Source organism: Pinus tabuliformis, chromosome 5_1, assembly GCF_031772625.1.
Source record: "Pinus tabuliformis cultivar Carrire ecotype Pingquan chromosome 5_1, CPIR1, whole genome shotgun sequence".
NCBI lineage: Eukaryota > Viridiplantae > Streptophyta > Pinopsida > Pinales > Pinaceae > Pinus > Pinus tabuliformis.
In genome coordinates, this window is record NC_142305.1 from 686,587,920 (window position 1) to 686,615,090 (window position 27,171).

A 27,171-nucleotide genomic window follows, 5' to 3' on the forward strand; every position below is an offset into this window, starting at 1 on the left:
TTGTCTTAATATGAAAAACCAATCATTGTCTCAACCATGGTCCAACGTCGTATTATGAAAAGCATTGTATCTATATGATAATTGTGGTCATCCATGGTCAACCATGTTCAACAATGTTCAACAGTGTTTTAAAAAATCAAACATGGTCATCCATGGTCAACCATGGTCAAATGCTGCATTGTGATGAAGATTGTCTTGATATGAAAATCAACCATGGTTAAGCATGGTTGACCATGTTTATTTTTGTCTTTATAATATTTATCTTAGGGTTTATATAGCTTGGGTTTATAATATTAGTCCCTTGGGTTTAATATTATTCCCTTTGGTTCATAATCCCTTGGGGTTTTAGTATTAATCTCTTGGGTTTATTATTACCTTGAGTTTATAATATCAATCCCTTGGGTTTATAATATCAATCATGGTAAATCATAGCGAGTGATGGTCAACCATAGTCGAATGTTGCATTGTGACAATGATTGTCTCGATATGAAAATCAACCATGGTCAACCATGGTCCAACGTTGCATTGTAACAAAGATTGTCTCAATATGAAAATCAATCATGGTCAAGCATGGTCAAGCATATTCCCTAGGGTTTAGTATTAATCCCTAGGGTTTATGTTCTCTTGGATTCAATAATGTGGTCCAACATATTAAATATTTATATTTAATATTTAACCATATACCTTAGGTTTATAATATTAATCCCTAGGGTTTATATACCTTGGGTTAATAATATTAATTCCTAGGGTTTAATATTATTCCCTTGAGTCTATAATTCCTTGGGTTTTCAGTATTAATCCCTTGGGTTAATATCATTGCCTTGGGTTTATAATCCCTTGGGGTTTTACTATTAAACCCTAGGAATATGAACCCAAGGGTTAATAGTAATATTATTAAACCCAAGCGAATGATATTATAAATCCAAGGTATTTAAACCTTTGGATGACCATGATTTATATTGAACCTAAAGGATTAATATTATAAACCCATGAATAATATTATACCCTAGGAATATGAATCCTTAGATTAATATACCCAAGATATTGATAGTATAAATGCAGGGAATTGATATTATAAACCCGGGGGATTAATGCTAAAAACCCTAGAGAATATAAAACCTAGTGTTTATTATCCCTCAAGTTCATTTTATAACCTTGGGGTTATAATCCCATGGGGTTTTAATATTAACCCATGAGTTTATTATTTCCATTGATTTATAATATCAATCCATAGATTTTATTAATCTAAAGGTTCATATTCCTAAGATTCATATTTATATTACATAATTTAAAATTAATTATATAATTATTATATAATAATAAATAAATAACATTTTATATTATATAATAATTATTATATAGAAATAATTATTATTAATTATAATGATAATAATAATATTTTTATTGCAATAGTTTTTTTTGTATTATTATTTCTATTGTTATATATTTATCAATGATAGATATAAATGAAGTCTTTGGCTATATCAACCACATTAATATTTGGCCAAAAAATTCTCTCATGTGATTTCTACCAAAAGTCTTTGTTTAATTCATTTTGGATCACAGAAGCTTGAATACACATTAATATTTTTAATGTGATTGCACTAGTTTAATATAATTGGTTTAGTTGATTTTTAATTTAATGTAATTATAATTAGGGTTTTGTTCCATCAATTAAAATTAACTATATTATTTATATATAAAATTAAAATTAAAATTACACGGTTGTGTGATAGAGTTTAATATTTAAAGTTATTGTAACAATATATTTTATTTATCAATAAGATATTTTCATAATTTTTATTTTATATGATATTATCATATTTTTATAGAACTTTTTTCTTTTCATTTTATTAGACAAGTAAATGAAAATTAATAATATTTTTTAAATTCAAATTTATGAAAAATAAAAAATAAAAACTAAAAAAGTTATTTTTCTAATTTATATCGAAAATTAATCACATTATATATGCTTGTAAAATATAACTATATCATAGAAAGTTTTAGAATTCAATTATTTAAATAGAAGAGTTAATCAATGTAGAATGAGGATCAACTAAAAGAGATTGAGATTTGTTCATTCTTTTTTAAGTAAATAGTTTTCGTGCGTGCACAAATATAAACTAACACAACCACATTAATAAAATAATTACCAAATTTAATGGAACTTTAAAAATTAAATATAATTAAAAAAATAAAAATTTAAATAAGACATATATCTGTAATAACCTCATAATTAAAATAATCACCTAGGGGGTTGGACGTGGATTGGCTCTGCAACTTTTGGGCTAGGGTTTCTAGCCTCCCTGTTATGGCGCCGCACACTGCAAACTGTTCTGCCAACAATCGCTGACCCAGCCCGCATCCGGGTCATTACATCTGCTGATCCCTTTCAATGGCAGCGTCTCAGGGGGAGGCTCTCAATGCCTCCCCCAACGTCAATGCTGAGATGTCCAAAAAGATGTCAGATGACACAAACCAACCTATTCAAGGTAATGCAGAGGGCTCTGCAACAAGACAAAAACCGCATGACAAAAATACGCAGAAGTTTCCACCGGGTGATAAGCGGACAGTCCAGAGGACAAAACGACAAAAGCGCAAGGCACTACAGAGGTACCCAAAGCCACCTCTACTACCTGCAGACCAATAGCAACGGAACGTCCCAAGATCGAGCTACCGAGCCACAGGATCAATGGCCAGATCCAGTTCATGAGAGACCATGCGCTGATTGGCAAATTCGTTGGGTTTTGGCCAACTAAAAAAGCCCTACATGGATGGATTAGGGCCAAATGGAAGCCAAAAGGGCAGGTAACACTGCAACTCGGACCCAAAGGATTCTTCACTGCCATTTTTAACTACCTCGAAGATAAGAATCGAGTCATGGATGAAGGCCCCTACTTTTTCAACTCCTCAGGTCTCTATCTCAGGGACTAGATCGAAATATTCAACCTGGATAAAGAGGACTTTAGTTGGGCACCTGTCTGGATTCGACTCTACTCCCTGCCGCTGGAATATTGGGATGAAGAATCCTTAAAGGATATTGGCAACGGTCTTGGTGAATTCATTAAAATTGCAGAGGAAACAAAGCTCAGGCGGTACACCTCCTATGCTCAAATCTGCGTCTTCATTCACCTCGTGCAAGCTCTCCCCGACTCAGTAAGTCTCTCTCACGATGATTTTGAATGGGTGCAAACCATAGATTATGAGCATGTGCCTTTTAGATGCAGGAAATGCCATACCCATGGACATTTATTCCGTGATTTTCCTCTGAATACGCCTCCTTGTAAGCCCTCAGATTCTTCCTCTACCCTTGATGCTGAAGGCTTCACTAAAGTCCAGAACCGGTGTCGCCATAACAAGAAATCCCCTCCTTTGAACCCCAAACCTCCCTCTCAAGCCCCGCCTCCACCCTCTACCAGCAATAGCTTTGAAATCCTAGCCACCCCTATTTCTGATACCCCCCTCTCGGAAGCCATCCCCAAGCCCCCGATTAGCTCGACGCCTGAATCTAGCTCTGGCCTTCCTCGCAACATGGAGGTTGACAATACTGGGGCTAATGAGAACCAGATCACCCCCATGGAAGATGAAAATGAAATGGTAGATATAGGAGACCTAGACATCTTCACTCTTGAGCAAGCATGCAAAAAAAAGGACTTTGACCAGATCTCGGAGAAGCAGATCGAGAACCTAACTGTGGCTCTTGCCCAAGTGCAGCAGAATAAAAAATCCCTAGGCATCCAGCAGGGAAGCCCATGGGATGGGAAGAAACTCTTTAAAGACTCAAAGAAGAGAGGGAGGAAATCTGATCTACAGAGGACTATTCTCCTGGGGGAGATGCTTGTAGAATCTGGTAGGTATCCCAAACTTACCAAGTTTTTCCCGCCCCGTGAAGGAAGTTCTCAATGAAACTCATCTCGTGGAATATAAGGGGTCTAAACGGCCCCTAAAAAGTCCATATGATCAAAAATTTGATACAGATGGAAAAACCTCAAGTCTTTTTCCTGCAGGAAACTAAATGCACAAGTCAAACCCTTGGCCCCATTCTTTCAAAAGCCTGGCCAGGGTGTCACTCCATCGCAGTTGATGCCTCCGGAGCATCAGGCGGTCTAGCCATCGCTTGGGATCTGAAAGTTGTTTCAATAAATGATGCCCACGCTGCTCACAATCTAATTCAGGCCTCTTTCCACATCCACGGGACCAATCTGCATGGGCATCTTTCTAATGCATATTTCCCTCAGGAGGCTGCAAGGAAAATCGCTCTGTTAAATATGGTAGAACAACTCAATTCTACCAGAGCTCACCCCCTCTGGATCCTGGGGGGTGATTTTAACATGATCACCAGCCTGAACGAAAAAAGAGGTGGCAGAGCAAAACTAGAGGCGGACAGCACCCATTTCAAAGACTTCATCCAGCGGAACTGGTTGATCGATCTTCCCTTTGCCAATGGAAATCACACCTGGAACAACAAGAGAGTGGGCACTCAACAGATAGCATCCAAACTGGATAGATTTCTCCTTTCGGACAATGCCATACATATTGGAGGCGATTTCCAAGCCACAATTTTGCCTTTTTTAGGGTCGGACCACTGGCCCATTTCTCTGCAATGGACTAGACTAGGGGACCGCACCAAAAGACCCTTCCGACAAGACCAAAAGACCCTTCCGACAAGACCAAAAGACACAAGAAGGCCGCAATGAAGCATCTGACCTGAAAGAGCAGAGTCTATCCAATCAGTTGGAGGAAAGAAGGTAGCAAGAAGAGATTCTCTGGAAACAAAAATCCCGGATCAGATGGTTAAAGGAAGGGGAACGGAACACTAAATTTTTCCACCGCTCCACCATTCAACGTAGGATGTGTAACAATATTAACTTTCTCCTTAGCCCAACAGGAGAAAGAATAGAGCAGCATCAGGCCATAGAAGCTGAATTGGTCTCTCATCTCAAATCGGTGGTGCAGGAAGACCAGTCTGACAGGCGACCAACAATTAACAAAATCCTGCAACACATACCAAAGCTAATCACGGAGGAGCACAATCATCTTCTTCTTCGCCCTGTCACTCTTTTGGAAGTTGAACAGGCTGTCCTCCAAAACAAGGAAGGTAAAGCTCCAGGACCCGATGGCTTCACTTCCAACTTCTTTCATCATTTCTGGGATTTGATCAAAGATGAGATCTGGAAATTAGTGGAGGAGTCCAGATCCATGCATTGGCTTCTCCCATCTCTTAATGCCACTTTCATAACCCTAATCCCCAAGGAGGACCAAGCAGCCACGCTTGACAAATTTCGCCCCATTGCCCTCTGCAATGTCATCTACAAGATCATCTCCAAAGTTATTGCCAACAGGTTAAAGCCGCTGCTTCCTTTGCTCATCTCGCCTGAGCAAACTGGTTATGTAGAGGGGCGACAAATCCTGGATGGCATCATTCTCACTCATGAGATTATGCATTCGCTGAAGCAGACTAAAAAGCCAGGTATGCTCCTTAAGATTGATTTATCAAAAGCTTTTGACAAACTTAATTGGAATTTCATTCAACAGATGCTAGCAGCTTTTGGTTTCAGCCCTCCTTGGATAAGATGGGTCATGAGCCTGATCTCCTCTTCTTTTTTCTCCATCCTGGTTAATGGTATCCCCTCTCATCCCTTCTCCCCCTCTCGTGGCATTCGCCAAGGCGATCCCCTGTCCCCCTTTCTCTTTGTGCTCATGGCGAAGGGGCTAGGGTGGACCATCTCTCATGCCCTTCATTCACATTAGCTTCATGGCATCTCCGTTCATGAGACCCCTGCTCACACCCACCAGCAATTTGTGGACGACACTATGCTGTTTGGTCATCCTTCCGCCCATGAAGCCTCCGCCTTCAAGAGCTTGCTTGATTTGTTTGCCGAAGCTTCAGGAATGACTGCCAATGCCTCCAAGTCGCAAATCTTCTTCTTTAACACTGCTACTCTCATTTAGCATCGCATTGCTAGAATCCTCGGATTCTCCATTTCCAAGCTACCCGCCAAGTACCTTGGAGCCCCATTGATTGTCTCAGCACTCAAGCAATCTTCTTGGAGATCTCTCTTGGATAAACGCGAAGCTAAATTATCCTCTTGGACCTTTTGCCCTCTCAACCTTCCTAGTAGACTTATCTTGGTCAAGTCTGTCCTTCAATCCATGCCACTCTATCTCTTCTCGGTCCTTGTAGCCTTGAAATGGGTCCTTAAGCAGATCAGATCTCTTCAGCACAACTTCCTGTGGGGAGCATCCGGACAAAACAGAAAATGGGCCTTGGTCAAGTGGAATACGATCTGCAAGCCAAAGCTATTGGGGGGGCTAGGCCTCCGCGACCCTCAGCACAACAACGCTATCATGGGGGCCAAGATCTGGTGGCAATGGCTATCCTCCCCCTCTTCCCCATGGGCGAAGCTCTGGAATGCCAAATATGCCAACCATAGACCCCACTTAGAGCTCATTCGACTGTCCATGGTGGAAGCAGGCTCACTGATCTGGAACGCTGCCAAACAACACCATCTTCTCATTCAAGATCATAGTTTCTGGGAGGTCTGCAACGGTCGCACAGCTAGGTTCTGGACAGACTCATGGCATCAGCAACCCAAGCTCCTCTCAACCATCAAACCACCCCTCCATATGGATTTGATCACTCCTCTAGAAGCCATGGTTCACCAATTCTGGGAGGAAACCCATGCTCAGGGGTATAGGTGCTGGAAAACGGCTGCAAGCTGCTTGAACAACCAGCAAGTTCAAGCTCATCCAGCGCTGGAAGCAGAACTAATCAGCAGGAAAATCAGATACTTGGACAAGTAGGATATCCTTCGCTGGGGACACTCTCCCAAAGGCAAGTTCACCACTCAGGAAGCCTATGCCCTGATGACCCAGACTCTCGAACCCCCTGACCCCATCTGGAAAGAGCTGTGGGCACCGCAGCTTTGGCCCAAGGTTTCCTCGTTCCTGTGGTTGCTCTGTCACAAGAAAATCCTCACATGGGACAATTTAATGAAGAGAGGCTTCACTGGGCCTTCCAGATGCCCCAACTGTAATAATCAAGAGGAGACTATTCAACATCTTATGCTGACTTGCCCTCTGGCTGCCTTCTTTTGGGAAAGTGTCAGCTCCAAGTGCAGAAGAGATGGTCGATGGTCCGAGGACTTAAATACTATCATTCGTAATTGGCCAGCTGCACCCTACCGATGCAATATGCTCAACTCTCTCTGGAGGCACATTCCAGGTCTCATCTTATGGCATATCTGGAAGGAGAGGAATAAACGGATCTTCAAGAACCAGGCTACCCCTCTGGAAATCCTCTGGTTCAATTACTGCAGTAATCTCTAGGAAACCTTAGCGCTGCAAAAATGGCAGAAGGAAGATTTCCCTATTCTGCCCCAGGAGAAACAAGTTTGGAACAATTGGCAGCTCAAGCTCAATCCGAGTCCTGAGTCAATTGGTCGAAGAGTCCTAAAGGAAATTTCTAATGAAAAATGGGTCTCCCCCCCAAAGGGTGTCATAAAGCTCAACTTTGACGGAGCCTCCAAAGGTAATCCTAGGGAGGCGGGTTTTGGAGGAATTTTTTGCAACCATAAAGGGGACCCCATGCTCGTTTACTATGGCTCCATGGTATAGGATACCAACAACTCTGTGGAACTAGAAGGTCTATGACAAGGTATGCAGCTAGCCCAGCTCCATAATTTTTCCCCATAGAGATTGAGGGCGACTCCCAAATCATCATCAACATGATCAGTAAGATCCTCTCAGGCTCCCCTCCCTCAAGAGTAGCGGACAGTTGGAGGCTCATGGCAAGATTGGAACTCATAGCTGAATGGTTGCAAGAGCACAGAGCTATCTACCTCAAGCACACTAGAAGATCTGGCAACAAAGTGGCAGATCTGCTGGCCAACAAAGGGGTAACGAACACCCAGACCCTCTCTGCAGTGCCCCTCTCCAGTCTCAATGATAGCAAACTCCTTCAGGAATGCACTCAACTGGTGCATCAGGACAACTTCACCCCGGATGCGGGTGGGCATTGACGTGATGGAGGTTACGATCCGGCAGACGGGCGCGTGGCAAGCCCACTGGTTCACCAGCGGAAGGCAGGTACTCACCTCTGGAACAATTAAGTTGATGGGCCGTCACCCTACGTGACATTTATATCGGTGGGGAGGCCAAGACACCAAGAGTTTCAACATGAAACCGTCGGCCCCTGTGACCCCGTCCTCAGTTGAGAATTCAGATGCTTGGGTGCTCTGTCGATCTCCATGTCGAGATAGCTCTTGCCTATAGGTTCTCGCTGTTCGCCGGAAGCTGAAGTGCACAACCTTCGCACCACGGTTGGAAGGCGCTGCCCGCTGGCCTCCTGAATTAGTTTCATCCCTGGATATCATCACTCGCATAGCTCGTTCTGTGCTCAGCTCCTCCCTGCTCTATTCGGCTTTCGCTCCCACCTCCCTCTGTTGGGACCCCCTCTCATTTCCGCCGGCTCTCACGACTTCAGTGTTGCAATGCCAAAGCTGAGGCACCGTATGAGATGCCGCAGGGGAGGCTCCAGGCCTAATCCCTCCCCTTCCCCTTCCTCTGGCTCGTCCCCCTCTCGCAGTCCCAGTGAAAGTGCTTCCCGTCGTATTCATGGAAGGGGCCAAGCTCGTCGCCTCCCTCCCTCCCCGCGGAATGTCACCTTCGCCTCTCACCATTACATTGAACCTCGGCCTGCTTTCGTCGCCTCTCCCCCGTCTTCTGCGCCCCCTATCAGCCCGCAGGCCTCCCCTTCTGTTCCGCCTGTTCCTCTGCCCGTAGATTATAGTCCCTCTCGCCTGGCTGATGAAAGCAGCTCTGGCCTGCTCCAGAACACTGGGACGACTGCAGGCGAGCGTGAAGCGGTGGATGACGCTCCTCAAAGGGTTCCCGATCCAGATCCTGATGAAAGCAGCTCTGGCCAGCTCCAGAACACCGGGACGACTGCAGGCAAGCGTGAAGTGGTGGATGACGCTCCTCAAAGGGTTCCCGATCCAGATCCTGATGACAAGGAAGGATGGTGGTGCAGAATTGAAGAGGAATCGCCCTCGGGTGACTATGGACTCTAGCGCCTCTGCTTTTTCTCGCCATCATGTCTAGTCTTTTGAGCATTTTGCTGGTTTTGTCGCCTGTGTATCTAAGCGTGTCTAAGCTGATCTCTGTAGTTAAATTAGTTCTTAATCTATGTATGAGTCGGTTTCCCCTGGTGGGCGGCTCAGTTTTTTGGCTTACTGTTGTTAACTCAAGGTTGGTTTCCTCTTGCGAGGCAGCTTTCAAACGCTTCTCGGGCCAGTTTCCCCTTGCGGGTGGCTCAATTTTTTATATTTTGCTGACTGTATGGCGGCACTCTGATGCCTAGAACTCTCTGTACCATATGTTACATTAATAGATTTAAGCTTACTTAGAAAAAAAAATAATCACCTAAATTGTAACTACTTAAATTAATTAAAAATTTAATATCTTAAATAGTAAAAATATTGAATAATTTAAAAATTAAAGATAACTGCACCACCCAAAAAAATTAGTATTTCATAACTTCAAAATATATATAATAATAATAATAAGAAGAAGAAGAAGAAGAAGTAGTTATTAATACATTAAAATAATTATAAATATTAATCTGTTATTTTTATTTTTATTTTTATTGTTATTATCATTATAATATTAATATTATTTTAAACTTAATATATTCTTTAAACTTTAATAAATTTATAATATATAATAATAATTATAATTACTATATTGATCCATAAATTTACACATTAATAATATATTAATTTAAATACTAACACATCATAATCATGATTAATTTGGTCAAAGATAGTGAACATGAAGCTCACGTTAAACCATGATAATCGATAGGCATTATATTTAACATGCTTACAATTAAACATAGACACATATCTAGAGTCATCATAATGGCATAGACACACATATTTAACCTTTGTAGCCAGCCTTTGCAGTCAATGTATAAATAGTCAACCATCATGAATGTTAATCAACTATACATTTACCATACTCAATGATAGTTAATATTGTTCACTCATAGTCATCCTTAGTCAACCTTGGTCAACCATATAGATAGCCAACCATATAGTTAGCCTTGGTGCCTATAGTTAACCATGGTCAAAATTCCTATAGTTAACCATAAACATCATGTTTCACATAACTAGAGTCAACATGATGACATAGTCAAACCATGGAAACTCATAGACAATGTTTAAAAATGTTTAATAATATTTATATTAATATGGTTTAAAACACATTGGTTTACTAATGTGGTTAACTATGTTCGATAATGAACACTCTTCAACGTCAATCAAACATAATCACCTATTATTATTATTGATTAGTAGTATAGTCACACATAGTCAACTACATCAATCAAACAAATTTCTCCTTTATATTTATTGTTGAAATGGTTGACCATAATTCCTTAGGGTTTTAGTAGTAATTCCTTGGGTTTATTATTCCCTTGGGTTTGTAATATGAATCCCTTAGTTTTATTAATCTAAGGTTTCATATTCCTAGGGTATAATATTATTCATAGGGTTTATAACATTAATCCTAGCATTTAATATAAATCACTTAGGTTTATAATCATGGTCAACCATGGTCCAATATCATAATGTGACAATGATTGGCTTAATATGAAAGTTAACCATGCTCAACGATTATCAACCATGGTCAATAATGGTCAACCACAGACCAATGTCACTTTGTGATAGAGATTGCCTCAATATGAGAATCAACCATGTTCAAGCATGGTCAACAATGGTCCACTATCACATTGTAACAAACATTTTGTTAATATGAAAATCAATCATGATCAACCATGGTTAACCATGGTCCAACATCACATTGTTATAAACATTGTCTCAATATCAAAATAATCATGGCAAACCATGGTCCAATGTTGCATTGTGACAAATATTGTCCCAATATCAAAATGAACCATGGTCAACCATGGTCCAACATCACATTATGACAAAGATTGACTCAATATGAAATGGTCAACCATGGTCCAACATCACATTGTGACAAATATTGTGTCAATATTAAAACTAATCATGGTCAACCTTGTTTATTTTAGGGTTTATAACATTTATCTTAGGGTTTATATTACTTGGGTTTATGATATTAATCCCTTGGTTTTATAAAAGCAAACATGACCAACTATGGTCCAACATCGCATTGTGACAAATATTGTCTCAATATGAAAATAAACAATGGTCAATCATGGTCCAATGCCATATTGTGACAAATATTGTCTTGATATGAAAATCAAACATGGTTAATCATGGTCAACCATGGTGCAATGTAGCATTGTGATAAGGATTGTCTCAATATGAAAATCAATCATGGCCAACCATTGTCAACCATGTTTATTTTAGGGTTTATAATATGTATCTTAGGGTTTATATACCTTGGCTTTATAATATTAATCCCTTAGGTTTAATATTATTCCCTTCGGTTTATAATTGCTTGGCATTCTAGTATTAATCCCTTGGGTTTATAATATCAATCCCTTGGGTTAATTATTTTATGGGTTCATATTCCTAAGGTATAATATTATTCATAAGGCTTATAATACTAATCCTAAGATTTAATATAAATCCCTTGGGTTTATAATCATGGTCAACCATGGTCAATCATAGTCCATTGTCATATTTTGACAAAGATTTTCTCAATATGAAAATCAACCATGCTCAACCATTGTCAACCACCATCAACCATGGTCAATCATGATTAATATTTGTCAAGCATGGCCGACCATGGTCAATTATGGTCAACCATGGTCTAATGCCATATTGTGTCAAGGATTGTCTCAATATGAAAATAAACCATGGTCAACCATGGTCAACAATGGTCCAATGTCGTATTATGAGAAATATTGTCTCAATATGAAAATCAATCATGGTCAACCATGATCAATCATAGTCAACCATGGTCGAACATCACATTGTGACAACCATGGTCAACCATGGTCCAACGTCTCATTGTCACAAAGATTGCCTCAATATGAAAATCGTCCATGGTCAACCATGGTCCAACATCTGATTATGACATTGATTTTCTCAATGTGAAATCAATCATGGTCAAGCATGGTCGAAAGACACATTATAAAAAATATTGTCTCAATATGAAAATAAACCATGGTCAACTATGGTCAACCATGTTTATTTTAGGGTTTGTAATATTTATCTTAGGGTTTATATACCTTGGGTTTATATTATTCCCTTGGGTCTATAATCCCTTGGATTTTTATTAGTAATCCCTTGGGTTTATTATTTCCTTAGTTTTACAATATCAATGATGGTTAACTATCGTCAACCATGTTTTAAAAAATAAATCACGCTCAACCATGGTCGAACGTCACATTGTGACAAATATTGTCTAAATATGAAAACCAACCATGGTAAACCATGGTACAACATTGTATTATGAAAACAATTATATCTATATGAAAATAAATCATTGTGAGGCATGGTCAATCATCGTGCAACGTCACATTGTGACAAGGATTCTCCCAATATGAAAATCAACCATGGTCAACCATGTTTATTTTATGTTTTATTTTAGGGTTTATATACCTTGGGTTTATAATATTAATCCCTTGGGTTTAATCTTTTTCCCTTGGGTTTATAATCCCTTGGCATTTTAGTATTAATCCCTTGAGTTTATTATTCCCTTGGGTTTATAATACCAATCTCTTGGGTTTATTATTCCCTTGGGTTTATAATATCAATCCCTTAGGTTTATTAACCTAAGGATTCATATTCGTAGCACATAATATTATTCATAAGGTTATAATATTGATCCTAGGGTTTAATATAAATCCCTTGGGTTTGTAATCATGGTCAACCATGGTCCAAGGTCACATTGTGAGAAAGATTGTCTCAATATGAAAGTCAACCATGCTCAACCATTGTCAACCATCGTCAACCATGGTCAATCATGATTAACATTAGTCAAACATGATCGACCACAGACAATTATGGCCAACCATGGTACAACGCCATATTGTGACAAATATTGTCTCAATTTGAAAATCAAACATTGTCAACCATGGTCCAACAACATATCGTGAGAAATATTGCCTCAATATGAATATTTATCATGGTCTACCATAGTCAATCATGGTAAACCATAGTCAATACCCATGCTCTAATGTCACATTGTGACAACCATGATCAACACTGGTCTAACGTCGCATTGTGACAAAGATTGTCTCAATATGAAAATCAACCATGGTCCAACGTCGCATTGTGACAATGGTTGTCTTGATATGAAAATCAATCATGGTCAATTTTGGTTATTTTAGAGTTTATAATATTTATCTTAGGGATTATATACCTTGGATTTATATTATTCCCTTGGGTTTCTAGTATTAATCCCTTGGGTTTATAATATCAATCAAAGTCAACCACATTCAACCATGTTTTATATAATCAACCATAGTAAACCATGGTCGATCATTGTCAACAAGGGTCAAATGCCACATTGTGACAATGATTGTCTCAATATGAAAATGAACTATGGTCAACTATGATGAACCATTTTTATTTTAGGGTTTATTATATTGATATTAGAATTTATATACATTGGGTTTATATTATTTCCTTGCATGTAATATTATTCCATTAGGTTTAATATAATTTTCTTGGGTTTATCCCTTGGGCTTATAGTATTAACCATGGTCAACCCTTCCTTGGAATTTTAGTATTAATCCCTTTGGTTTATAATACCAATCCCTTGGGTTTATTAACCTAAGAATTCATATTCCTAGGGTATAATATTATTCATAAAGTTTATAATATTAATCATAGGGTTTAATGTAAATCCCTTGGGTTTATAATCATGGTCAATCACAATCAAGCATGCTCAAATGTCACATTGTGACAAAGTTTGTCTCAATATGAAAATCAACCATGCTCAACCATTGTCAACCATCATCAACCATGGTCAATCATGGTCAACATTGGTCAAACATGGTCGACCATGGTCAGTTATGGTCAATCATCGTCCAATGCCACATTGAGACAAAGATTGTCTCAATTTGAAAATAAAAAATGGTCAACCATGGTCTAACAACGCATTGTGAGAAAGATTGCCTCAATATGAATATCTATAATTTTCTACAACAATCAATGATTCAGGTGGATATCTATGGCCACTCGCCTATTCCACTTGGACCCCCACCATTGTTTCTTTTAGTTTTTTAGTTTCCTTATTTGTAGCACAATTTACTATTTTTTGTAGTTTTTCGGGTCCTGAACTTCCAGAGTCGTTTTGGGCCCTAAATGACATTTTTTGGGAAAATCGGGACCAAATTGAAACTTCGATTGTCATTGGTAGTTTAAAATTTTTATTCCTCGGATACATATTTTTAACAAGGTATTGTGTGTGTCAAACAGAGATCATATGCCAAAGTTACGACCCCAAGAAGTTGACATACCAATTTACCCAAACGAGGCCCATAGTTTGGTGCTTCATCTCCTAGGGTTAGGTTTTTAGATGTTTAGGGTTTTCAATTGTTTCTCAATAATAAATAGGCATTTGAGATTCATTGTAACACAGTTCAGAGGCAGGTAGCAGCCACATCTCTTCTCGGAGATAAGCTACCATCCCTCGAGCTAGTCTTATTTCCATTTTGTTTGTAAGCATATGCCAGTATTTGATATTAATGAAATGAAGTGTTATTTCTACTACATATTTGGATTTATCGTTATATCGGTAATTGTTACGTTCTTATTTAAATCTAGGTTAGTGGTATTAGAGTGGTCTGCTCTTTCTCTATTTTTCTTTGCATGTCCCCGACAAGGTTGGGATATAAGGAGTTAGGGCTTGATCTAGTTGAACCTTTTCAAATCAACCTCGCAAACCCTAATGGTTTCCCATGGGGGAAGAAAATAAAGACTATGGGGGCAAGAGATCCTATCAAAATATTGCTCGAGGAGGCCCTCAAGAAACAAAGGAATGTGATGATGGATAACTTTGCCCAGATCCTTCAATGGTTTCCCACCGGTAGCACATCCGCATCTAGTAGTCACTCTGGAGGCTCCACTCCTTTTAAGGTACAAGTAAACTTTGACATTCCCATATTTGATGGCCAAATAGATGCAGATGTCGTAGATAAATGGTTAAATCTGCTAGAAGGATATTTTTCTGTTCATGATTTTTCTAGCCGAGAAAATATTAATTTTTCTCTTCTCAAAGCCACCCCCCATGTCAGGGACTGGTGGGAAACCTACTTTGAGAAGAAGGATGAAAGTACGACCTCACTTTTCTTAGCCGCACCAACTTGGGATTCATTCCGGGATGCCATCAAGGAGAAGTACTACCCTGTCGTGAGCTATGAGGATAAATACATAAAGTGGAAAATGTTGCAGCAGGGAAGGGACCAAGATGTGCCGAAGTTTACCAATGTTTTTCATACCCTTCACATGAAGTTGGGTATCAAGGATTCTGAGAAACATTTCGTACTCAAGTACCACAAATGCCTACATAGGTACATCCAGGATGAGATGGAGTTCCTGGACATCTCCTCGCTCGACACGATGTACTGATAGGCCATTAAGATCGAGCAGAAGTTTAAATAGAAGAAGTGAGACTTTCGATCTGAAAATCCAAAGCAAGGGAAAGGTTCCCCCAAACCGTAGAACGAAGGACAAATCCAAGGTGGGGCGGCCCAGGACAACCTGCCAAAGCTACAAGCAAATAACAACACCACAAAACGGAATAAGGACATGGGAAAGTGGTGTGACTTCCATAAGAGCTCCACTCACAACACAAGTGAGTGTCGGGACAAGCAGTGATTGGTGGTCGAGCTGAAGGCTTTCGAATTAGATGCATGTTTTGATTCTAAGTCAGAACCCGACAAGGGGAATTACAAAGGGAAGAAGATTATCGATGCGGAGCCCAATGCCACCATTTCCACCACTAAGATCCAGAAGGAGGAACCCAAAGATCCAGAGGAGGAGGAGCGTCTCTTCCACTCCCAGATGTGGGTAAAGGGTTCCCCACTATAGTTAAATGTCGAAAACAGGAGCCAAAAGAACCTCATTTTAGCAGAGGTCATGAAGAGGTTGGGCTTACCGACCACAACACACCCACAACCTTACACCATCAGGTGGCTTCACCTAGGATGGGATCTTCTCATGAGCCAATAGTGCCACCTTTCATACAGGATCAATCCCTTCACGGATGAGGTGTTATGTGACGTTGTTGCCCTTGATGTTTGTGATGTAATATTAGGCCAACCATACTTGTGGAAGTGGCACAATATGTATGAGTCAAGGCCTCATGTTGTTATTGTTACTTTGGGAAATAAGTTGTACAAGATACTAGAGGTAGCACCGCCTACCACCATCTCTTTGGTTACTGCAAAACAATGCAGTAAGCTCATTTCCAAAATTGGGAAATTTATTTTCCTGATGATATGCCCTCAGGGAAAGAAGAAGATGTTGTACATGACCTCCAAATAGGGCCCCTCTGCATGACAACAATAGATGGACAAGGCCGTGGAGGAGTACGAGGACATCTTCACCTCCCCTACAAGGTTGCCTCTGCAATGTCAGGTCAAGCACTCCATCGATTTGAGCTCACGTGTGCCATTGCCCAATGGACCAAACTATCGATGCTCCATTCTAGAGAACAACAAAATCAAGAGGTAGATTTAGGAGCTTCTGTAGAAAGGTCACATCCAGCCGAGTTCCTCACCCTGTGGGAGCCTGATCGTGTTGGTATAGAAAAAGGATGGGACTTGGAGACTTTTGACTATCAAGCGTTGAACAAGATCACTGTCTCGAATAAATACCTGATCCCATGGATTGATGACCTTCTAGACCAACTCAAGGGGGGGAAATATTTTAGCAAGATCAACTTGAAGTTTGGATATCACCAAGTACGAATCGAACCCTCCGATGTGTGGAAGACTACCTTCAAAGCCACGCATGGCCTTTTCGAATGGTTGGTTATGCCTTTTGGTTTGACGAATGCTCTTGCAACTTTCATGAGGCTAATGTATGACATCTTAAAGCCATTCAGCGACTTATTTGTAGTGGTATACTTGGATGACATCCTGATATTCAGCCAGAGTTGGGAAGAGCACCTCCACCACATCTGACAGGTTCTCCAAACACTACGGCAACACAAGCTGTGTGCTAATTTGGAGAAATGCACTTTTGGCATGACTCATATTCAGTATCTGGGATACATTATTGATGAACAAGGGGTGCATGTGGATCCAACCAATATCCAAGTCATTTGGGATTGGTCAACCCCAACCACTCTAACAGAGCTCTGTAGCTTTCTGGGTCTTGCGAATTTCTAGTGTAGGTTTGTGTTGGGATTCTCTCATATCACTTGGCCCTTCAGTCAAATCACTAAGGGAGGAGTGAAAGTAAAATTCTTTTATTCTAAATCTCAAGAGAAGGCATTTGCAGAGTTGAAACATCGCCTCTGCTCTACACTAGTGCTCACATTACCAGACTTGTAACAACCATTTGAGATTGAGATAGATGCCTCTGACTATGCTATTGGGGTAGTCCTTACTCAATAGGGGCATCCAGCGGCATATCACAGTGAGACACTTTTAGAGACAGTCCGTAATTATCCCACTTATGACAAAGAGATGTATTCCATTGCGCAAGCCTGCTGACAATGGAAGCATTACATTTTGGGGAAGGAAATGGTCATCCACACAGACCACTGACCCCTCTACTTCATACAGATGCAAGGGAGGTTGTAGAATGATAACCATCAGAAGTGGTCCACATACCTACAACAATTCTATTTGAATATCAAGTATAAGAAGGGCAACACCAATAATGTTGCAGGCTGCCTCAGTTGACCACCGATCATGGCATTAACCACCGTGCTCAACTCTTGTGGGAACGAGACTTCTGATTAGCCACTTCTATACAAAAGCAACCCAAAATTCAGCCACACATACCAGAATCTCTTGGAGGATCAACAAGTTCCATATTTTCACCTCTATGATACATTGTTATGTTACTTGGGACACCTTTTTGTTCCTTCAAGCGAGTGTGCCAAGTTGATTTGGGAAGCACACTACAGTCGGGCCATTGGGAATTTCGGGGTCGAGAAAATAGTGGCAATACTGCAGAAGTATTTCTATTGGCCGAATCTTCGACAGGATGTGGGGAAGTACATCAAATCCTACACTACCTGCACCATTTCCAAACTGAACATCAAGAAGTAAGGCCTCTATACTCTGCTTCCTACCCCTAGTCGACCTTAGGAATCCATCTCCATGGATTACATGTCGAGCCTTCCTTCTACTAAGCATGGAAATGACTGTTTTTTTGTGGTCGTCGACAGATTCTCGAATATGGCCATTATGGTGCCTTGAAAGAAGAATATTAAAACAGAAGCCACTACTAAGCTCTTCTTTGAATGAGTGTGGGTACACTTTGGGATCCCATATTCTATCATCTTATATTGGGACAACAGGTTCCTCAGTACATTTTGGTCCAGTCTTTGGTAGATGCTAGACACCAAGCTCAGTAAATCCACAAGTTTCCATCCCCAAACTGATGACCAGACAGAGGTCGTCAACAGGATGATTGTACACATTCTGTGCATGTACAACTCAAAGCATCCACGAAAATGGGATGAGAGCCTCCCCTATGTCCAACACAACTATAACCAGACTCTCCATAGCTTGACTAGCCACAACCCTTTTTAGGTGGGCTTGGGATTCCAGCCACTATGTCCCATTGATGTGGCCATACCATTTGCAGCTACTCAGGCAAATTCGGCTCATGTCCAATCCGAAGTTGATAAGGCAAACAACTTCATTGAGCACATCCAACATATCTACCAGCAGGTCCACGAAATTATGGAGAAATCAAATGTCAAGTACAAGCAACAACATGATCAACATTGGGTTCCACATAAGTTTTAGGTCGGTGACAAAGTCTAGTTGTATTTGCAGAAGGAACGCCTTACCGGAGCCTATCGGAAACTTAGACCACTCCGATATGGTCCTTACACCATTACGAAAAATGTGTGAGACAATTCATGTGAGCTCAGCATTCCCCCATTCCTTGGCCTGCACCCAGTGTTCAATGTGGACCGCCTTCAACCATACTTCCCACCATTGCTAGACACATCAGATATTGCAGAACAGCTCACACCTAGAGAGTTAAATCAAGATTGCATGGAACAACCCACAATTGATCAGATCATGGACACGCAGATCAAGAACACTCGAAAACAAAGGATCCAACTAATCGAGTTGTCAAAGCAAGCCAGCTTCTTCACCAGGGAAAGTGGCTCACTAGGGACCAAGTTCAGCAGAAGTTTACTCATCTCATGGAGGAACTCAACGCAATGGGTACCATTGCTTCTTAAGGGGGGAGGAATGATCCAGGTGGATATTGGTGTCCACCCACCTATTCTAATTGGACCCCCACCATTGTTTCTTTCAGTTTTTTAGTCTCCTTATTTGTAGCACAATTTACTATTTTTGGTAGTTTTTCAAGTCCTGAACTTCTGGAGGCGTTTTGAGGCCGTAAACAATTTATTTTTGGGAAAACTGGGACCAACATGGATCTTACATGAATGTTGGTCATTCAAAATTTGTAGCCATCAGATAGATTCTTCTAACGAGGTATTGTGCACATCAAACAAAGATCGTATACCAAAGTTACGACCCTGGGAAGTTGATGTACCAATTTACCCAAACGGGGCCCATAGTTTAGTGCTTCATCTCCTAGGGTTAGGTTTTAGGGGTTTCCACTATTTCTCAATAACAAATAGGCCTTTGAGCCTCATTGTAGCACAGTTCAGAGGCAGGTAGCCACCACATCTGTTCTGATAGATAAGCTATCATCGCTCAAGCTAGTATTTTTTTCATTCTATTTGTAAGCATATTTTAGTATTTGATATTAATGAAATGAAGTGTTATTTATATTGTATCTTTGTATTTATGGTTATATCTGTAATTTATTGTGTCCCTATTTAAATATGGATCAATCAATTATGGTCAAACATGCTCAATAACTATGCTCCAATTTTGCATTGTGACAACTATGGTCAACAATGGTCCAACATTGCATTGTGAAAAAGATTGTCTCAATATAAAAATGAACCATGGTCCAACATCTCATTTTGACAACAATTGTCTTGACATGAAAATCAATCATGGTCGAGCATGGTCAAGCATGGTCCAACGTCACATTGTGACAAAGATTGTTTAAATATGAAAATCAACCATGGTCAACCATGTTTATTTTACGGTTTATACTATTTATAATAGGATTTATATACCTTGGGTTTATATATTCCATTGGGTTTTTAGTATTAATCCCTTGGGTTTATTATTCTCTTGGGTTTATAATATCAATCAGGGTTAACCATGGTCAACCATGTTTTATAAAATCAATTATGGTCAACCATGGTCGATCATGGTCAACAATGGTGCGACGTCACATTGTGATGAAGATTGTCTCAATATGAAAATGAACCATGGTCAACTATGGTCAACCATGTTTATTTTAGGGTTTATTATATTTATCTTAGGGTTTATATACCTTGGCTTATATTATTTCCTTGGGTTTAATATTATTCCCTTAGGTTTAATATAATTCTCTTGGGTTTATAATCCCTTTGGTTTATTATTTCCTTGGGTTTATAATATCAATCATGGTCCAACGTTACATTGTCTCAATATGAAGATCAACCATGGTAACCCATATTTATTTTAGGGTTTATAATATTTATCTTGGGGTTTATATACGTTGGGTTTATAATACTAATCTCTTAGGTTTTGTATTATTCCCTTCGATTCATAATCCCATCGGGATTTAGTATCAATCACTTGGGTTTATTATTCCCTTCGGGTTTAATTAATTAATTATCTTTATTTTATAAATTAATTAATAAAAATTATATTATTATCAATAAATAAATAATTAAAGCAATAATAAACAATAATAATAAAATAAATATTTTAATGATAATAATAATATTTATTAAAATAGTTATTTTGTAATAATATTATTGTTAGTATTATTATATATTTATCAATATTAATATTAGATTATATTATTAATGATTGTCAACGTTTTTCAATCACATTTATTAATGTGGTTGTGTATGTGATTGATATACATCTATTGACGTATATCAACTACATTTAATAATATAGTTGTACTAGTTAATATAAATTTTGATATCACCCATATAATTCTCATAAATTTTCCAAAATAATATTTTAATAGAATTCATGTTATTTAAATAGCCTATCACACTATTTGCCTAAGAATTATTACAATGTATCAAAATTATCACGTTATTTGAAAGAGTTAATAATTGAATAGCAACCCACATTGTATGTGAATAATGGATCACCACTATTCTAATTGGGTTTATCGAAATCTTGAGATTCTTTTCACCATTACAATTTAGCTACATTTAATTAAGTGGATTTTAAGGTTATGTCACGAAAAATAAGTTGGTGTAAAACTAAAAAAAATACAAACTAAAACACTACTATGATAATAATTTTAGCGATGTAACTCAATTGAAAGAAGTGTCAATCAAGAATCACATAAAGATAAGAAATCTCATTTTATGGGAGGCGTGGATAATATAATAATGTATATGCTCTTATATTTATAAAATAATAAAATGTATATATTGAAACTCTAGTATTTTTTAATATAGTGAGTTCCAGGGTTTCAATAAAAACTTAAGTTTTATGTAAAACTTGGTGTCCTTACAAGGAAGGTAATATTGATATCCATTCAATGTCGTTGGACTGGAAGATCATGTCCATTGCCTAAAAAATTGTATTAACCTCAATGTAGGTAAAAGAAAAAGGTCATTCCATCGAAATGAGGGTAATTTGGCAGGCACTGTGCGCACAAACAACTTAGTGGAAAAAGGCCAATTTTTATCGGACCAGATTCTGTAGCGGTTAAGATAAGAATATCAAAGCAATTTAAATTGATTCAGTTTGTGGTGTGTGGTGTGCCCTTCCTCCATGTGCTGCTGACTTATTAGACTTCAAACAATATTTTTATTAGATGTTAAAACAATTCAAAATTACTCCATTGATTAACGAGATCCAAAAACTTACTAGAATACATTTATTGTTCTAAATTGATCTTATCATTGGCACTCCACCACCTATAGTTGGGATTATCTGCATCCGCATATGTCATAATGTGAAATAACACAATTAGCATTACAAGGTTTCAAACTGAATGATAAAACACATGATCTTCTAATAGCGTTTAGACAATTATAACTCATTGATTTATCTTGCATAGTTTTCAGTCATCCAAAGAAGCATGGTTCAAATCATTTAAACATGCGCCATAATTTAGTGATCCATATGCAACCACTAGCAGCTGTCAAACATTGACCAATTAGAAATGCGATCACCTAACCATGAAATGGCTAGGGAATTAGTAATGCACAGGCAGCCACCCAACTAATGCAGTGGCCAAAGGAATTTGTAACACTTACGAAGCCACATAGGTAATGGACTCGCTAAAACACTTGGAAAATGGTTCAACGGCCATACGTTTGAGAATATGAACCATTTCAAATTTTTATTTTTTATTTTTTTTCACCCATTATTATAAGTAGTTATGAATGGGTATCTTTATCTCGATTGCCGATTCTCTAAATATTTGGCAATTGGATGGACACTGGCTCTGTCAAATTTTTTACCAAACCAGTGTCCGTTCTATTGTTGAATATTCTGGGAATCGGCAATCGAGATAAACTCAAAGGTTATGAACATTAAACATAGTAAAATTTAGTTGTTTTGTAAAAATATAATTTAACGGCCTTCTGTCTCCAATCTATTTTTGGTCACCATTTCAGGTATTCTGCACACTTCCTCGTAGCATCGTAGGTCATATGCTCTCATTGGTATGATGCTATAACAGCAAACAATCTTTCTGTCATGGGGGAACGGCCTTCTGTTTTATGTCTCCACGGAGACAACTTATGTATTTCGACAAATTATATCACCTTAATATAATTATATCATGCTTTTTTCTGTTGAAAAAAAAATAATTTAATTATAGTTTAAACATGTGATTTAGATTTGCAAAAAAATTTCTATTAGTTGATGGAGTGTTTAAGAGAGAATATATTGATCTCTTTCAATTTAAACATCTTTCAAAAAAATTAATTAAGAAAATCATTAAAATACCAAATTCCAATAAAAGATGCCTATGAGCATAATAAATAAGTATTTTGAATTTTTTCAAAAGTATAGTAAATTCACTAAAAAAAAAAAAAAAATATATCATTTAATTTTAAAAAATATAAAATAAGAAATTCACTGCTTTGTTTGGATTTTATGAACAGAGCCATCAACGCATCCCCACAAGGCCCCAGTAATAACAACGTTGCACTGCTTTGTTTGGATTTTATGAACAGAGCCATCAACGCATCCCCACGAGGCCCCATTAATAACAACGTTGCACCGCTTTGTTTGGATTTTGTGAACAGAGCCATCAACGCATCCCCACAAGGCCCCATTAATAATAACTACCGAGGTAATTGGCGAGAAGCTGGTATTTCCATTATCGAGAGGAGACCTGCGGTTACGCAGCAGCGATCCTCGATACAACTATTATTGTCACCCTCTGAACCTCCGGAGATGCGTGGATGTCGTGTGGGTAATCGCTAATCTCCTCAACACACCATGTCTGCGGAAATTTAATGCTGATTCCTTTAATGACTTCAACTTCACTGGGTAGGCGTTGCCAAAGAACATGTCGGACGACGCAGCCATGGCACAGTTCTAGCGTGATACCTTGAGCACAATATGGCATCACCATGCACGAAAGGAGCTGCGTCTGTAGCTGACAAGAGATATCAGGTGAAAGGAGTTGATAATCTCAAGGTTGTAGATGCGTCAACGTTCAAGATAGTATTGGAACCAACTAACAAGCCACCAGTATGATGCTGGGCAGTTACTAATAATATTAATGTGATTTCAATACAGGCTCTCTAGAAAAATAGAGGTCGATTATACCATATGGTGCATGAATAAAGATATGCAGGAGTGAACTAAGAAACTTTCCCCATTGGCATTGGGAGAAGCAATTGGTGTAATGCATTTTCGAGCACTACTTTTGATTTAATTCACTTTACGTTGATAAAAAATTCTCGAGCGGTCTATGTAAGAGATTACGTACATTTTAACCTTGATTATTATATATAGGGTTTCTATTGTTTTTGTAATTATATGTAATTATTGTATATATATTTTTAGATAAATATTATAAATTTTAAAATAAATATGGTTGAAAATGGTTGATTTTCATTTGAAGTAATGGTTGTCATAATGTGAGGTTGGACCATAATTGACCATGTCCAACCATTTTTATTGGAGGGTATTTAAAATCTTAGGGTTTATATACATTGGTTTTATAATATTAATTCCGTGAGTTTAATTTTATTCTTTTAGGTTTATAATCCCTTCAGTTTAATACTAAAAACCCAATGGTATAACCTTCCAAGGATATAATATTATTTATAGGGTTTGTAATTAATATTAATCCCTGAGGTCTAATATTATTCCCTAGGGTTTATAATTCCTTGGATTTTTAGAATTAAACTTAAGAGATTATAAACCTAGATGAATTAATATTATAAACCCAAGGTATATAAACCATAAGATAAATATTATAAACCCTAGAATAAAAATGGTTGACCATGGTCAACCATTTCCAACTTCTCATTGTGACAAGGATTGTTTCAAATTGAAAATCAACCATTTTCAACCATGTTTATTTTAGGGTTTATAATATTTTTTTTAGGGTTTATATACGTTGGGTTTATAATATTAATCCCTAAGGTTTAATATTATTCCCTTGGGTTAATAATTCTTTGGGTTGTTATTATTAATCTTTTGGGTTTATCTTTAGTTGGGTTAATATTATTACTTTTGGTTCATAATCCCTTGGGGTTTTAGTTTTAAACACTAGGAACATGAACCTTTACATTAGTAAACCTAAGGGATTGATATTATAAACTCAAGGGTTAATACTAAAACTCCAAGGTATTATAAACCCCAGGGACCAATATTATTAAACCCAATGGACTAATATTATAAATCCAAGGTATATAAACCCTTGGTTGACCATGATTTATATTGAACCTAAGGACTAATATTATAAACCTATGAATAATATTATACCCTAAAAATATGAACACTTAGATTAATATACCCAAAGGATTGATATTGTAAACCCAAGGGAATAATAAACCCAAGGGATTAATACTATAAACCCAAGGAAATATAAACACTAGGGTTTTTAGTAATAATCTCTTGGGTTTATTATCCCTTGGGTTAATATTATTCCCTTTGGTTTATAATCTCTTAGGTTTTAAAATTAGCCCCTTGGGTTTATTATTCTCTTGAGTTAATAATATCAATGCCTAGAATTTATTAATCTAAGGGTTCATATTTATATTACATAATTTCAAATTAAATAATAATAAATAAAATTTAGTATTAAATAATTATTATTATAAACAAATAATTATTATTAATTATAATAATAATAATAATATTTTTATTGTAATAATATTTTTTTGTAGATACAAATGGTATATTTATTAATAGCAAATATTTTGATAAATATAAATGATATATTTATTAATAATAGATACAAATAAAGTCTTCCATTTATATCAATTATATTAATACTTTTAATATAGTTATGTTAATAATATTAATGTGATTTCTATACACACCCTCTAAAAAAATAAAAATCAATTCATCCATAAAATCTCTCTAGAAAATATGAAAATCAATTCATCCATAATATTGTTTTTTTTTAATCTAGGATAATCGGTAACTGGTGAGAGTTATCCTGAACAGAGCCAGGATCAAATCTAACTGGCTGCCACTATGCAACAACCTACAAGCCGCACAATAGCAGGAAACTTATGCCTCAACAAGAGCCGAAACGTCCTCTATGGGGCCGAAACGTCCTCTATGGGGTCGCCTACTCTTCTAGCCGAGACACAACAGATCAAATATATACTCGATGAGATTTGAACCCTCATCTCATGAAATTCACCCAGTGAAACTCACCGCTAAACCCCATATTCATCCATAATATTGTTGTGAGGGCATGAATGAAGATATATAGGAGTGAGATAGGAAACTTTCCTCATTGGTATTGGGAGAAGCAATAAGTGTAATGCATTTTCGAGCAGTGCTTTTGACTTTAATTCACTTTACGTTGATAAAAAATTCTCGAACGGTCTATGTAGGGGATTAAGTACATTTTAACCTTGATTATTATTCTCATTTTAAGAACATATTTGGGTTTCTATTGCTTGTAATTATGTGTAATTAATGAATTGAATTTCATCTTTAAAATACATATATAAATATTATTAAACAATTTTTTATATATTATTAGAAAATATTTATGTTAATTAAAAATGTTTTTTTTTTTTTAATTTTAATCTATAAGTAAGTTACAATCATTGAAACCAACCAAGGGGACATGTAACTTATTGTTGGCTCATCCCTCGGCCTTCTAAATGTTCAAAACCCTAGAAGACCTTTCAAATGCCATTTTTCCTTCTTCGTATTATAGATAAATAATTGAAAAGTAATCATTTTTAGGGTTAAGTATGATAAAAATTATATAATTTCTTTTTTTCCTTTCCACTTTTCACCAAACCTTTTAATTGGGATGGTTGTTACTATTGTCATCTCACTTTCATCTATTTTTGTGGAAACTTTAGATACATGTGATTATTTTATGTTTCTTTAATCTTTTTCAATGGGTAATTCTTCTTTTTGTTAATCTAGAACTATGATATCTTTTGATTATGCTCCTTTTTGGGAGTCTTTCTTTGGTCTAGTTTTGTCTTCTTCATCATCATTGGCTTGAGTTTGTATTTTTTAGTTTACTTGCTCTTCTTTGAGGTCTTCTTCATCTTCTGGGATGTTTGGGAATTGTCATCCCTTTTGCTTTGGGACTTACCTATTTTTATTTTTTATTTCTTTTTTTGCTTGAGGACAAGAATTTTGTATATGCCATGTTTGGAAACAATATCAACATCTGAAAGGCATGTTCTCGTAGTAGAGTACTTATGTCCATTGAAAATTTTCATGTTTTAAAAAAAGGCGATAGGGGAGACCTG

The 27,171-nt window shown here is 37.6% G+C and overlaps 1 protein-coding gene across 1 annotated transcript; it reads left to right on the forward strand.

Annotated features, from left to right (window-relative positions):
* Positions 1 to 3,977: 3,977 nt before the first annotated feature.
* LOC149166807 (uncharacterized) lies at positions 3,978 to 4,697 on the forward strand. The gene has a single exon (XM_089430269.1). The coding sequence runs from the start codon at positions 3,978 to 3,980 to the stop codon at positions 4,695 to 4,697; it is 720 nt and encodes a 239-aa protein (XP_089286395.1).
* The last annotated feature ends 22,474 nt before the right edge of the window (positions 4,698 to 27,171 follow it).

What these genes read in the sequence shown, in the direction of transcription:
- LOC149166807 (XM_089430269.1), top strand. Translation starts at nt 3,978, where the DNA reads ATGGAAAAACCTCAAGTCTTTTTCCTGCAGGAAACTAAATGCACAAGT.